The sequence below is a fragment of the Lepus europaeus genome, chromosome 18 (genome assembly GCF_033115175.1).
Source record: "Lepus europaeus isolate LE1 chromosome 18, mLepTim1.pri, whole genome shotgun sequence".
NCBI lineage: Eukaryota > Metazoa > Chordata > Mammalia > Lagomorpha > Leporidae > Lepus > Lepus europaeus.
The window spans coordinates 4,490,717-4,504,412 of NC_084844.1; the positions used below are offsets into that span (position 1 = coordinate 4,490,717).

The window sequence follows — 13,696 nt, forward strand, 5'->3', positions numbered from 1 at the left end:
TTGCCCTCATCCGAGATGGCGGCCTGCGCGGCCGCTCTAGCCCACGCCGCTCGGATGCCCGCGGGGGGCGGTGGCCTGGCGGCGCGCCCCGAGGTGGTCGCGGAGCTGCTGGCGGCGCGCGTGGGCTCGGCGGTCGTTGGGGACCGCGCGGCCGCGGGGCGCCGGGCTCGCGCGCCTTCCGCAAGCCGACGCCGGCCGTCTGAGCCCCGCTCCCGGGTGCGGCCCCGCGCGGGGCCGGAGATGCCCAGGAAGCTGCTGCTGCTGCCCCCGCTCTGCGTGTCCTCGGCGCTCCGCGCCCCGAGAGCCCGCCCCGCCGCGCCGCCGGCCATGAACGCCGCCCGCACCGGCTACCGAGTCTTCTCGGCCAACTCCACGGCCGCCTGCACCGAGCTGGCCAAGCGCATCACCGAGTGAGCGCGGGGCCGGGAGGGCGGGGCGGGGGTCCCTGCGCGAGGCCGCCCCGGCCGGGCCTCTCCGCCTGCGCCCCTCGGACCCCGAGCCGGGGCGGCCTGGGGGCAGCGGCCTCGTGCGGCCCCGGAGCTGGGCGAGCGCTGGGAGGGGGCAGACGCCCCGGCAGCCCCCCGCCCCGCGTTTGCAAGCCGAGGGGCGCCGGGCCGACCGCTTGGGGGGCCGGAGCCCCCCAGCCCCGCTCGCCGGCCCCCCGAGCGCGCGCCCTGGCCGGGCTTGGCCGCCCTTCCCGCGGTCGGGGTCCGGCGGGCGCCATCCCCGGGGGCGCTCGGAGCGCGGGGGGAGCCCCGCGGCGGATGGCGGCGGGGCAGGTGCGGGGAGGGCCGGGGCGGTGTCCGGAGAGGTGGGTTTGTAAGTCGGCCTGGGCTCGGACCCGCGCTGCGTGGCCTGCGGTCCCGGGTGGCCGCGGGGAGGCCAGGCGGCGGCGCGGGCGATGCCGCCCCTGCTCCCCAGCTGCTCGGCCCCGCGGAGAGGCAGGGAGACCCCCATCCCCGGGTTCGCTCGCTCCCCAGGTGTCTGGGCCGGGCGGAGCCGGGAGCTCGGGGCAGGCGCCCCACCTGGGTACCGGGGCCCAGGACGTGGCAGCCCTGCTGCCCCCCGGGTGGGCACCAGCAGGAAGCCGCCATCCGGAGTGGATCCGGACCTCGAACCCAGGCCCTGGGAGACGGCGGCGCCGAACGCCCGCACCTGCCTTTTAGGGCCATTTAGCCACGAGCCGTTCGCAGGGCCGCGCACAAGACTTAGGAGCGGCTTGGCCTCTGACACCTAAGGGCAGGCTGGCTCTGCCGCAGCTCACGCGGGGTCCCGGCGAGGGGTCCGGGGTCTGCTCACGCGGGGTCCCGGCGAGGGGTCCGGGGTCGGCTCACGCGGGGTCCCGGCGAGGGGTCCGGGGTCGGCTCACGCGGGGTCCCGATGAGGGGTCCCGGCGAGGGGTCCGGGGTCGGCTCACGCGGGGTCCCGGCGAGGGGTCCCGGGTCAGCTCATACGGGGTCCCGATGAGGGGTCCCGGCGAGGGGTCCGGGGTCGGCTCACGCGGGGTCCCGGCGAGGGGTCCCGGGTCGGCTCACGCAGGGTCCCGGCGAGGGGTCTGGGGTCTGCTCACGCAGGGTCCCCGCGAGGGGCCCCGGGTCAGCTCATGCGGGGTCTCGGTGAGGGGTCCCGGCGAGGGGTCCCGGGTCGGTAACTAACGCGGGCGAGCAGCTGCAAGTTGAGAACGGGAGACTTTGGACAGTTTTCCACTGGCCTGCTCTCTGTTCAGAGGGGTCCGAGTGGGATTAGAGGAGGGCAGAGAGCCCCTCTTGCCGAGGGTCCGAGTGGGATTAGAGGAGGGCACAGAGCCCCTCTTGCCGAGGGTCCGAGTGGGATTAGAGGAGGGCAGAGAGCCCCTCTTGCCGAGGGTCCGAGTGGGATTAGAGGAGGGCACAGAGCCCCTCTTGCTGAGGGTCCGAGTGGGATTAGAGGAGGGCAGAGAGCCCCTCTTGCCGAGGGGTCCGAGTGGGATTAGAGGAGGGCACAGAGCCCCTCTTGCCGAGGGTCCGAGTGGGAGTAGAGGAGGGCAGAGAGCCCCTCTTGCCGAGGGGTCCGAGTGGGATTAGAGGAGGGCACAGAGCCCCTCTTGCCGAGGGGTCCGAGTGGGATTAGAGGAGGGCACAGAGCCCCTCTTGCCGAGGGGCTCCGAGTGGGATTAGAGGAGGGCACAGAGCCCCTCTTGCCGAGGGCCCGAGTGGGATTAGAGGAGGGCAGAGAGCCCCTCTTGCCGGGGGTCTGAGTGGGATTAGAGGCCCGAGTGGGATTAGAGGAGGGCACAGAGCCCCTCTTGCCGTCTGCTGCCTCGAGGCCAGAGCAGGTGTTTGTTCCCGCCGGTCGCCTGCTGGCCGTGGGAGGACGGCCAGGGTGGCTTTTGCTTGTTTGGGTTTTTGCTTTTTTTGTATTAGGTTCTTCGCTGCTACTTCCAGCAAGATTTTCAGTTACTATAAATAATAAATATGCTGAGTAAAATAAGCCTTTATCTGCTCGGTCAAGTCGGGTTTCTCAGTAAGATTTTATTTGGAAATTGAGTTTCAGTGCCACACTAACGTCGGCCATCGCTGGATTAGACGGCCCGAGGCAGCTTGTGTTTATTGCCCTCATTCCTTTCAGAGTTAAGCTTTAAGCAAGGATCTTCAAACTAACTTTTTCAAGATTTACTTATTTATTTGAAAGGCAGAGTTACAGAGAGGCAGAGAGAGAGAGAGAGAGAGAGAGAGAGGTCTTCCATCCGCTGGTGCACTCCTCAAGTGGCCACAATGGCCAGAGCTGTGCCGATCTGATGCCAGGAGCTTCTTCCAGGTCCCCCATGTGGGTGCAGGGGCCCAAGGACCGGGGCCATCTTCTACTGCCCTCCCAGGCCATAGCAGAGAGCTGGATCGGAAGTGGAGCAGCCGGGACTCAAGCCAGTGCCAGCTTTACTTGCTAGGTCACAGTGCTGCCCCCACCCCAGCCCCTTTTTTTTTAAGATTTTATTTGAAAGGCAGAGTTACAGAGAGAGGGAGAGACAGAGGTCTTTCCCTCTGCCGATTCACTCCCCAAATGGCTGCAAAGGCCAGAGCTGGGCCCGCCACAAGCAGACGCTTCCTTGGGGTCTCCCACATGGTGCAGGGCCCAACACTCAGCCGGGTGCTGCCTTCCCGGTGCGTCATCAGGGAGCTGGGTGGGAGCAGAGCAGCCACCTCTGGGTAAAAAGTGGCTCTTTGTGCTGGACTTTTTTTTTTTAATATTTAAAAGGCATAGAGAGTGGCAGAAATGGCCCATCTGCCAGTTCACCCCTGAAATGCCTGCCGTGGCTGAGGCCTGGGACGGGCCGAGGTCAGGAGCCGACAACTCAGCCCAGGTCTTCCCCAGAGGACCCGGCTGCTTGTGCCAGCACTCGCTGCCTCCCGGGGTGCAGGAAGCAGGGGTTGGGGGTGGACCCAAGGCTGGAAGCCAGGCTCCGATGTGGGATGTAGGTGTTGTCAGTGCCACACCGAACACCTACCCTGTGCTTAATTTACTCTGGCCAGGGCCCACGGCAGGTCCACACCAACACTGTCGTGGATCTTGATCGCCACACTTTTGACAAATGTGTCTCCAGCCGAGATGTTTGACATCTTTGCTAATAACCAATGTTTGGGAATGATTTCTGTGCCAGTCACTCATAAAACAGTAAACTAGACATTGACTTTGGCTGGTGGCCTCTTTATAGTAAAAACAGGGCATTGTGAAGTGATGAGTGGCTTGCCGAGTGACACTGAAATTTTCGTTCTTAATGAATTAGAATTTCTCTGCGCTTGCTTTGGGAAGAGTGCATGTCTAGTGTGAGTTTGTGTTAGCACATATACACATCAGAGTGCCAGTTCAAGTCCTGGCAGCTCCACTTCTGACCCAGCTCCCTGCTAGTGCACCTGGGACAGCAGCAGAAGATGGCCCAGGGGCTTGGACCCCGGCCACCCGTGGAAGAGACCCGGTTGGAGTCTCTGGTTCCTGGCTTCAGCGCCAACTGTTGGAGCATTTGAGGAGGGGACTGGTGGATAGTGGATCCTCTCTCTGTCTTTTCCCTTCTCTCTCTCACTCTGCTTTTCAAATAAATAAATGTTAAAAAAAAAAAGTGTACATATGAACTGGAACTTCTTTAAAAAAAGAGAGCTCATTGCCTTTGTGTGTGTCTGTGCCCACAGGCGTCTTGGGGCTGAACTGGGGAAGTCTGTCGTATACCAAGAGACCAATGGAGGTGAGTCACAATCTTTTTTTAAGATTTATTTTATTTATTTGAAAGTTACAGAGAGAGGGAGAGAGAGAGAGAGAGAGAGAGAGAGAGAGAGAGAGGTCTTCCATCCCTGGTTTACTCCCCAGATGGCCTCAACAGCCAGAGCTGCACTGATCAGAAGCCAGGAGCCAGGAGCTTCTCCTGGGTCTCCCACGCAGGTGCAGGGCCCAAGGACTTGGGCCACCTTCTACTGCTTTCCCAGGCCACAGCAGGGAGCTGGATCAGGAGTGGAGCAGCTGGGTCTCTAACCAGCGCCCATATGGGATGCCAGCGCTGCAGGCGGCAGCTTTACCTGCTATGCCACAGCACCAGCCCCCCAGTAAATTTAAAAAACATTTAAATTTAAAATCCTTTTTCAGTTCTTAAGAAATCCTCGCACTGGGGCGGGAAGCCGTGTCTGCTCCCCTCTGTGGCATGACGTTGGCCGAGGGTGCTTGGAGCCTCGTGCTGACGGCCTGTGCTGGCAGCCCTGCGTCCGAAGCCTCCCGGTGGAGCCACGCGCCTCCGGTTACAATGCTCTCATTCACTGTGAAGCTAGCATTAAGTCATTTGGGTTTATTCTTGTGGAGGTTTGTGGTTTACACCCCTTTTCTCTTTGTAACATGTGATTATCTCAGTAGCTTGAGTAGATGAACTAAGACACAGAGGATGGTTGGAGTGTGGAGGGACCGCCAGGGGAAGGGTGCTCCTGTCCCAGCCTGGGTGTCAGCCCCCGGAGCCGTCATTAGCCCCAGGTCCTCATCCTGCTCCCACATTAGCGCCTCTTACCTGGTGACTTTGGAGACTTGTCTCCTGCCGGGGAGGTAAGAGATGTTAGTGTTTAAGAACCTGAAGCTGGGTGTGGGCAGGTGTGGTGCTCTGTTTTTTAAAGACTTATTTATTGAAAGGCAGAGTGATAGAGGGGGAGAGTAAGAGAGCTCTCCCGTCTGCTGGTTCACTCCGCAAGCGACCACGATGGCCAGGGCTGATCCAGGCTGAAGCCAGGAGCCAGGAGCTCCATCTGGGTCTCCCATGTGGGTGCAGGGGCCCAAGCACGTGGGCCGTCCTCCACTGCTTTCCCAGGCCACGGCAGGGAGCTGGATGGGAAGTGGAGCAGCGGGGACTCGACCATGCTAGGGGATGCTGGGGCTGCAGGCAGCAGCTTGGATCCCTGCTCCACAAAGCCGGCCCTGGCAGCACTGGTTTGATTCAGGTGACGCCTTCGGGGGTCTCGGGGGTCTCGGGGGTCTCGTGTGAGGAGGAGCCTGGGCAGGAGAGGGTGGAGGCGAGGGTCCCCTCCCTCCCTCGTTCTCTGTCTCTCTCTGTCTCGGAGGCGCTTCCAACACTTCGTCCTCTGTTCTTTTTCTCCTCACCTCCCTCCACGCCCCCCAGGACATTTCTTTTTTCTTTTTTTTTTTTAATTTTTTGACAGGCAGAGTGGACAGTGAGAGAGAGACAGAGAGAAAGGTCTTCCTTTTTGCCGTTGGTTCACCCTCCAATGGCCGCCGCAGTAGGTGCGCTGCGGCCGGCGCACCGCGCTGATCCGGTGGCAGGAGCCAGGTGCTTCTCCTGGTCTCCCATGGGGTGCAGGGCCCAAGAACTTGGGCCATCCTCCACTGCACTCCCTGGCCACAGCAGAGAGCTGGCCTGGAAGAGGGGCAACCGGGACAGGATCGGTTCCCCGACCGGGACTAGAACCCTGTGTGCCGGCGCCGCAAGGCGGAGGATTAGCCTAGTGAGCTGCGGCGCCGGCCCCCCCCAGGACATTTCTAAAATGCAAATATTTTTGACTCAGCTCTGCTTCCCCCAGGCTGGAGTCCAGTCTCCCCAGTGGTCAAGTGGGGCCCTTTGGGATCCGGTTCTGCCTGCTCACCTGCCTGGTCTCTGTTCACATCCTCTGACCAGGACTCCTGTGGGTGCAGGCGGGGGTGGGGGCCCTCCCTGCTGCCGCTCCTGCCCTGCCACAGTTTTCTTCCCGGGAGCCGGTAGATCACACCTTTCCAGTCCTCTCTCGCACTCAGGATAGAATCCGGAGGCCTGCGAGCTCAGGGCCTGCTGGTTCCGGACCGCCAGTCTGCCCCTCCCCGTCCCTCACCCTGCCCCCAGTCTTCCACATTCCAGCTTGAGTGAGGCCTCTGTCCCCGCCTTCCTAATCACTCTCCCTTATCACAGGGGTGACTCTGGCACTGGGAACCCGGAGCTCCTGCCTTTGCTGTGTCCTCGCTTGGTCTTTGTCCCTGTGTGGTTCAGGTCCTCCACTTCGGGGCCCAGGGCAGTCAGGAGGCTGTGGAGTCTCCTCCCCAGCCAGCGAGGCTGTGGGGGCTTTGTTCCTTGCCCTGAGACTGCACAGACTGGCTGGTCAGATATGCTTTGCCCTTCTGTGTTTGGCTGGTTTTCCCCAGGGTTGGTGGCCTTTTACACGCATTGGTGTGGTTCTCAGGCCTGTTAAGAACTTGTGGCGTCAGGTGGGTGTTGCTCTAGATTCGCCTTTCCTCCCCCGAATGCTCTCCTGATTGTGTCACGAAATGCATTCTGTGACGCTTCAGAACGTTTTTGTTTTCCAGAAACGAGAGTTGAAATCAAAGAATCCGTTCGTGGCCAGGATATTTTCATTATCCAGACAATACCCAGGTAAGAGCGCGTTTGACGCACCTGCTCCTCCAAGAACCTCAGTGGTGCAGCTCATTGCCTTTCCATATGCACGCTGGCCAAGGCTGCCGCCTGCCCTGCTCACCAGGCTGTGTGGCTCCTGGTGGACCTGACCCCTGGTGGACCTGACCCCTGGTGGAGGTGGACCTGACCCCTGGTGGACCTGACCCCTGGTGCACCTGACCCCTGGTGGACCTGACCCCTGGTGGACCTGACCCCTGGTGGACCTGACCCCTGGTGCACCTGACCCCTGGTGGACCTGACCCCTGGTGGACCTGACCCCTGGTGGACTTGACCCCTGGTGGACCTGACCCCTGGTGCACCTGACCCCTGGTGCACCTGACCCCTGGTGGACCTGACCCCTGGTGGACCTGACCCCTGGTGCACCTGACCCCTGGTGGACCTGACCCCTGGTGGACCTGACCCCTGGTGGAGGTGGACCTGACCCCTGGTGGACCTGACCCCTGGTGCACCTGACCCCTGGTGGACCTGACCCCTGGTGGACCTGACCCCTGGTGGAGGTGGACCTGACCCCTGGTGGACTTGACCTTGCCACAGCTTTAGCTGCCCCACTGTGCGCAGAGCCTCGGCCGGTGCTGTCAGCTCAGCTCTGCCGAAGGCCTGGCTGCTGTTCGCACCGCGATTTTCCGGTTTCCACCTCCAGCCTTTCTCCATCACCCTCGCCAGATGGCTGGAGGGGGACCCCAGGGGTCCTGCCAGTCTGCCCATGAACTTCCTTGTGAACCGGTTCCGTCCTTTCCCAGGAACCCGGCTGTGGGGAAGCCAGGTCTGCCGCTCCCTGGTCAGCTGGGCGTCCCGCCACCTGTGCATCATTTTGAATCCTTAACTCTGCGTGCAGCTCTTCGTGGGCCCTGCTGAGGGGTCTGAGGGCCACACGGCCGCGGAGCGAGCGGTGCACACGCAGAGAGCAAAATCCTGCACACTGGGAGGTGCTGGGTGCCTGTTTTTCTCGCCTCTCTCGGATTCTGACCCTAAACACAGGCAGTGTAGACACGGGTATGGGAAACCCCATTCTTCTGAGAGCGCTCGCTTCCCCCGGCTGTTCCCCCGCGTGCTTCAGTGCGCGTAGACCAGTTTGGACTCCGGAAGTTTAAGTGACCCTCAGAGCCAGAACACTGGCAATTTGGATGTTCCTCGCACAGTAGTTATGTAAGGGGTTGGAGTTTCGGACCTGTGACGGCCCCTCCCTCGACCTCTGCCCCAGCCTCCGCCTCCCGCTGCCTCCCTGGGGCTGCGCTGTTCCTGGCTCCGGGTGCTCACTCAGACTGCAGGCCGGATCGAGCCATCACGTCGTACGTAGTTCTCACTCTTTACAGAGAGGAAGTCCGCAGTTCACACTGAGCTTTTTTTTTAAACAAGATTTTATTTATTTATTTGAGAGTTACAGACAGTGAGAGGGTGGGACAGAGAGAAAGGTCTTCCATCTACTGGTTCACTCCCCAAATGGCCACAACAGCCAGAGCTGGGCTGATCAGGAGCCAGGGCCTTCTTCCGGGTCTCCCACGCGGGTGCAGGGGCTCAAGGACTTGGGCCATCTTCTACTGCTTTCCCAGGCCACAGCAGAGAGCTGGATCCAAAGAGGTGCAGCTGGGACTAAAACCAGTGTCCATATAGGATGCTGGCACCACAGGTGGCACCGGCCCCTACTCTGTCGACCCTCCCCTCCCCTCCCCTCCCCTCCTCTTCCTTCCTTCTTTCCTTGTATGTATGTATGTATGTATGTATAAGGCACAATTGCCCAGAGAGAGGGAGAGACAGAGAGGTCATCCATCCACTGGTTCATGTCCCCAATGGCTGCAATGGAAAGGGCTGGGCCAGGCTGGAGCCAGGAGCTTCTTCTGGGTCACCCACGTGGGTGGCAGGGGCCCAACCACTGCTTTCCCAAACACATTAGCCGGGAGCTGGATCAGAAGTGGAGCAGCCGGGACACATACTGGTGCCCACATGGGATGCTGGCGTCACAGGTGGTGGCTTTAGCCGCTATGTCACAGTGCCACGTCCTGAGGACTTTGTGTCCTAAGCCACACACAGCCACGAGAACCAGGATGTTTTCACTCACCTGTGACTGCCACGCCGTCCCCCACTCAGGTGCCGCCCGTCGTCCCAGGAGTGTTGGTGACGCCGAAGGGGCCAGTTCCGAGCCCGGGGGTGTTTGGTGGTTGCGCCCGTTCACTCCTCTTCTACCAGGCAGTTTCTCAGTCTCCAGTGACTTGCGGGTGACCCTCTCGGAGACTTGGACCTTTGCCAGTTACTTTGCCCAGCGCCCAGTTTGGCCTTGTAAGAATTTCCGCGTGCTGAGGTTGGGGCTGTGCGTTTTTTGAAGACGGCACATGGCACAGCGCTGCTCCGTGAAGTGGTGTGTGGGTGTCCCGCCGCTCACCCCGCCAGGCGTGGGGGGCTTGTCCTCGTGCTGACACAGCTCCCGTCGCCTGTGTTTCCGGGACGAGGGTGGACGCTGGCGTGCTGGTCCCTGTGTCGTACTGATCACAGGGCTGCATTGGTGGATGTTTGGCTATTAACAGATGTGTTTGTGTTGCCTTTGAAGATAGACTAATTTACATTCCCTCCCATAGTTTTGGTTTCTTGTATCTGCGTCCTGGTGTCTAGTGTCTTTGTTTAGTGGTATTGACAAGTACCTTGGAAGCGAGGGGAAGACCCAGGGCGGACGTTGGGCCTAGGAGTTAAGTCACCTGCCTCCCGTGTGTCAGGGTACCTGGTCCACGTCTTGGCTCTGCCCCTACCCAGCTCCCTGCACTTTGGGAGGCAGCATTCATAGCTCAGGTCCCCAGGTCCCTGTCACCCGGGTGGGAGACCTGGGTGGAGTTCCTGGCTCCTTGTATCAGCCTGGCCCAGCCCCTGCTGTTGCAGGACTGGGGAGCGAGCCAGTGGCTGGCAGCTCTGCCTGTCACCCTGGGTGTCTGGCTCTCCACCTCTGAAACAGAAAGTGGAAGAAAGGAGAGGAGGGCTCGAGGGGCTGCCCAGGGACCCACAGGGAGACGGCTGAGCCTGCCTCTGCGTCCCGTCCCCCATAGCTTTGGGCGCGTGGTGCTGGGGGCTCAGGGACGGTCTTGACTGTGGACCCGCACAGTTCCTTTTCTGTGTGTGCGTGTCGTGTGGAGGTGCGTATCACGAGATGGACAGGTAGTTTTTTTTTCTGTTTATGCTTTATTTGGACCACATAAATCCGGACATCAGAGTCTGCCGGGAGTCGCCTTCCCTCCTCCTGCACGTCCCTCCTTCCCGCCGGCCGCTGGCTTGGCCTCTTCAGTGGCTGCTGGTTGGAGAAGCTTTCCTCGGCCGCCCTTATCCTCGTCCCTGGTCAGCTTGGTGTTAGCTGTCACTTGCAGGGAGCCGTGGCACTGCCGTGGCTGCTCCATGGCTGTCTGCTCACCCTGGCCTTTGTCGGCCGGGGGTGGTAAGGCTGCACTGTCACCACTTTTTCCAGCCTGAGCTCTTGGGGCATAGGAAAGAGCTGCCTGCAACCCTCAGTCCTTGCCTGGGTCACCTGAGACGCGTAAGAGGGCCGGAGGAGGACAGAACCTCAGCTTTCGTAGCCAGAGGCCGGCCAGCTGTGCCAGCTGTGTCACCGACACTCCAGCGCTTGGGAGGTTGAAGTTCAAAGGCGGTGTCAGTTGGCAAAGTCCCTTGGCTCCCCTAACAGGCTTCACTGTGGCAACAGGAAGTGTTGCGGAGGGGTTGTGTCCCTTTAAGGAATCTCATTCCCACTGCCTGGAATTCCTCCTTATTCTCTGCAGCTCTCAGATCTGGGTGAGCCCCGCCCCGCGTGATGCTTCCTCCTTCCCATCACACCGCCCCCCTCCCCCCCCCCCCCAAGTCCTCTGGTTTCTGCCTGTTTCTTGGATTCCAGAGTGCACGGACCCAGGGTAAATCCGCACTCAGCCGCAAAGCCATGCTGCTAACCGCGCTGCCCCTTCAGTCCCCCCCGCCCCCCGCACTCTCCGATGCTGCTCTGGACACGGCAGTGGGGGGGGAGTGAACTAGAGGTTGGAAGTCCTCTCTCTTTCAAATAAAATGAAAGTACATAAAAAAAAAAATTGAACAAAGAAAGAAATGCTGTAGTTGTGTTTGAAGCTCACAAGCAGTCTGTAGACAGGAGGGCGTCTGCTGGTGTCTGTGACGTCTGTGGGTCCTGTTGTGGACCCCGAGGTGTTCGCAGGCCCCCAGCTTCACAAGGCATCCGCCCAGGGATCTGACGTGGGAGGGGAGCACTGCCCTCTCTGGAGCCTTCTGACTGGTGAATCCACTCCTCCTTGGGAAATGACTGAGAGCGACCCAGGCGCCCTGAGGGAAGTCGGCCTTCTTACGCGATGTCCCCTACCTAACCCAATGCTTGACTCAGTTACTCAGTATTTGTTTTTTTTTTTTTTTAATGTAATTTTTATTTGTGAAGCCAGAGAGACAGAAAAGACAGGTACAGCTCCCATCCGCTGGTTCACTCCGTGGACACCCACAGTGACTCTGATTGGGCCAGGTTGAAGCCAGGCCAGGAACTCCATCCAGGTGTCCCTTGTGGGTAGCAGGGATGCGACTGCTTGAGCCGTCGCCTGCTGCCTCCCAGGTGCACATTAGCAGGGAGTGAGACTTGACCCAGGCATTCCTGTGTGGGGTGCAGGAAAGACTTGTTTATTTAATTACTAGAGAGCGAGAGCGAGAGAGAGATCTTCATCTACTTCACTCCCCGAATGGCCACAGTTGAACTAAAATGGATCAGGGGTTATGAATTGATCGGGTGTTTGAAATTGTTTTGTCCTGGCTAAAGCAGAGTGTGTGTCTTCTGACCTTTGATGCCAGACTTAGGACATTATTAATTTGGGAATATGAAAGAGAAGACAGAAAAACGAGAACTAGAAGTAAAGGTTCTTAGTGGTAGTCCAAAGGGAATGTCTTCTTTGTCTTGACGTTGAGGCCTGGGTCAGTTTTTGTTTGTTTCTTCTTAACCTATTTGTACTTATTTGAAAGGCAGAGAGAAGTAGAGACAGAGACAAATGGAGAGAGATCTTCCATCCATTGTTTCACTCCCCAAATGCCTACAACAGCTGGTGCAGGCCCAGCAGAGACCCAGGTACCTGAGCCATCCCCGCTGCCTCCCAGGGTGTGCCGGAATGGGCAGCAGGGCCGGGGCTCCAACCCCCTGCCCTCCCGTCTGGAGAGCGTTAACAGCTTCAGAAGCGTGTTTGTCTCTGAACCTTGCGGTAGTCATGAGAAGACAGATCACAGCGGTGAGGTTGGAATTGTGGAAGTGGAAGCCATCCCGGGGTCAAAGGTTGTCCTTGTGTTTGCTCACTCCCAGATGCCCTCTGCCTGAGGGAGCGGCCGGGCAGATTGGGAGAGACAGCCTGATTGTCTTCCCATTTGCATCTCTCAGTGAGTGTTTCATTCGAGCACTTGGGCACACATCGTCTGATCTCTGTGTGTGGATGGCAGGCTTCCTCCCTGCTACAGCCCAGGTGGAAGGACCCCACCCGGGGTGGGGCGGGGTGGGGTGGGGGCTGTTTTGTGAGTGATCCAGGTGGAAGGAGCTGGGCGGGGCAGCCGGGTGCTTGGTGCTGCCCCTGGAATCCCCTTCCGTGCAGCCTCGGGCTCACTTCTCCTCTGCATGGCCTTTGTCAGGAATCTGCAGAGCTCAGGGAGTAATGGGACAGGGTGGGTTTTGAAAATAAATACCAGTTGGGGCCTGCGCTGTGGCTCACTTGGTTAATCCTCCACTTGTGGGCCCTGGGTTCTAGTCCTGGTTGCTCCTCTTCCAGTCCAGCTCTCTGCTGTGGCCCAGGAGTGCAGTGGAGGATGGCCCAAGTGCTTCGGCGCCTGCACCCGCATGGGAGACCAGGAGGAGGCACCTGGCTCCTGGCTTCGGATTGGCGCAGTGCGCCGGCCATAGCGGCCATTTGGGGGGTGAACCAACGGAGGGAAGACCTTTCTCTCTGTCTCTCTCACTGTCTAACTCTGCCTGTCAAATAAATAAGTTAAAAAAAAGAAAAGATGTACCAGGACTTGTCCCTCTCAACCCTCCCAAGACAAAGAATCAATCCTCTTGTTAATGGCACCTCCCTAGAAGGGCAGGTGGGGTTCCCTTGGCATTCACCTTGGCCTGAGTCTCAGTTCCTGGAAGGGTGCCAGCAGGTGTTGAGTCACTGTGGCCACTGCAGTAGCTGTGTGACTGACACACAGGTCCGGGGAAAGGTGAGGGCGGGCTAAGTGTGCCGTGGATCTGAGCGCCCACAGACCTGCGCCTGCCCAGCCTCAAGCAAGACTGGCTAAGCCGTCCCCTGCCCCCGAGGGTGCCATCCTGAGCTAGGGCGATGGGGAAGTGCCGGCAGCCCCTGTGAAATGGCTGGAGGCAGGATCCCTTCTAGGGGCGAGCACATAGAACGCACCCCCAGATGCTCGTTTCGGCTTTCAGAGATGTGAATACGGCTGTGATGGAGTTACTGATCATGGCTTACGCGCTGAAGACGGCCTGTGCCAGGAACATCATCGGCGTCATCCCCTACTTCCCCTATAGCAAGCAGAGCAAGATGAGGAAGAGGGGCTCCATCGTGTGCAAGCTCCTGGCTTCGATGCTGGCGAAAGCGGGTGAGTGAGCGGAGGCCTGGGCTCGCGGCGCCCCCAGCGGGCTCTGCCCTGTTGGAGGAGAGCAGCCCTCAGCTGTCCGGTCTGGGAGCCGGCGCCTTCCATGCTGTTCAGCGAGTGCTTCTCATTTGTCTCCTTGTGCAGTTTGCCTAGGGACACGGGAGCGCAGGTGCGGTTCTGTGCGTTTTACTTTAGGATGGCGTTGCT

The 13,696-nt window shown here is 59.9% G+C and overlaps 1 protein-coding gene across 1 annotated transcript in view; it reads left to right on the forward strand.

Annotated features, from left to right (window-relative positions):
* The first annotated feature begins 216 nt into the window (after positions 1-216).
* PRPSAP1 (phosphoribosyl pyrophosphate synthetase associated protein 1) overlaps positions 217-13,696 on the forward strand; it is a 30,134-nt gene continuing 16,654 nt past the window's right edge. Inside the window, exons 1-4 of the mRNA XM_062174790.1 lie at positions 217-410; positions 4,161-4,213; positions 6,793-6,859; positions 13,320-13,492. Of these exons, the coding sequence (XP_062030774.1) occupies positions 241-410; positions 4,161-4,213; positions 6,793-6,859; positions 13,320-13,492 (463 nt within the window). The 5' untranslated portion in view covers positions 217-240. The remainder of the gene's footprint in view (positions 411-4,160; positions 4,214-6,792; positions 6,860-13,319; positions 13,493-13,696) is intronic.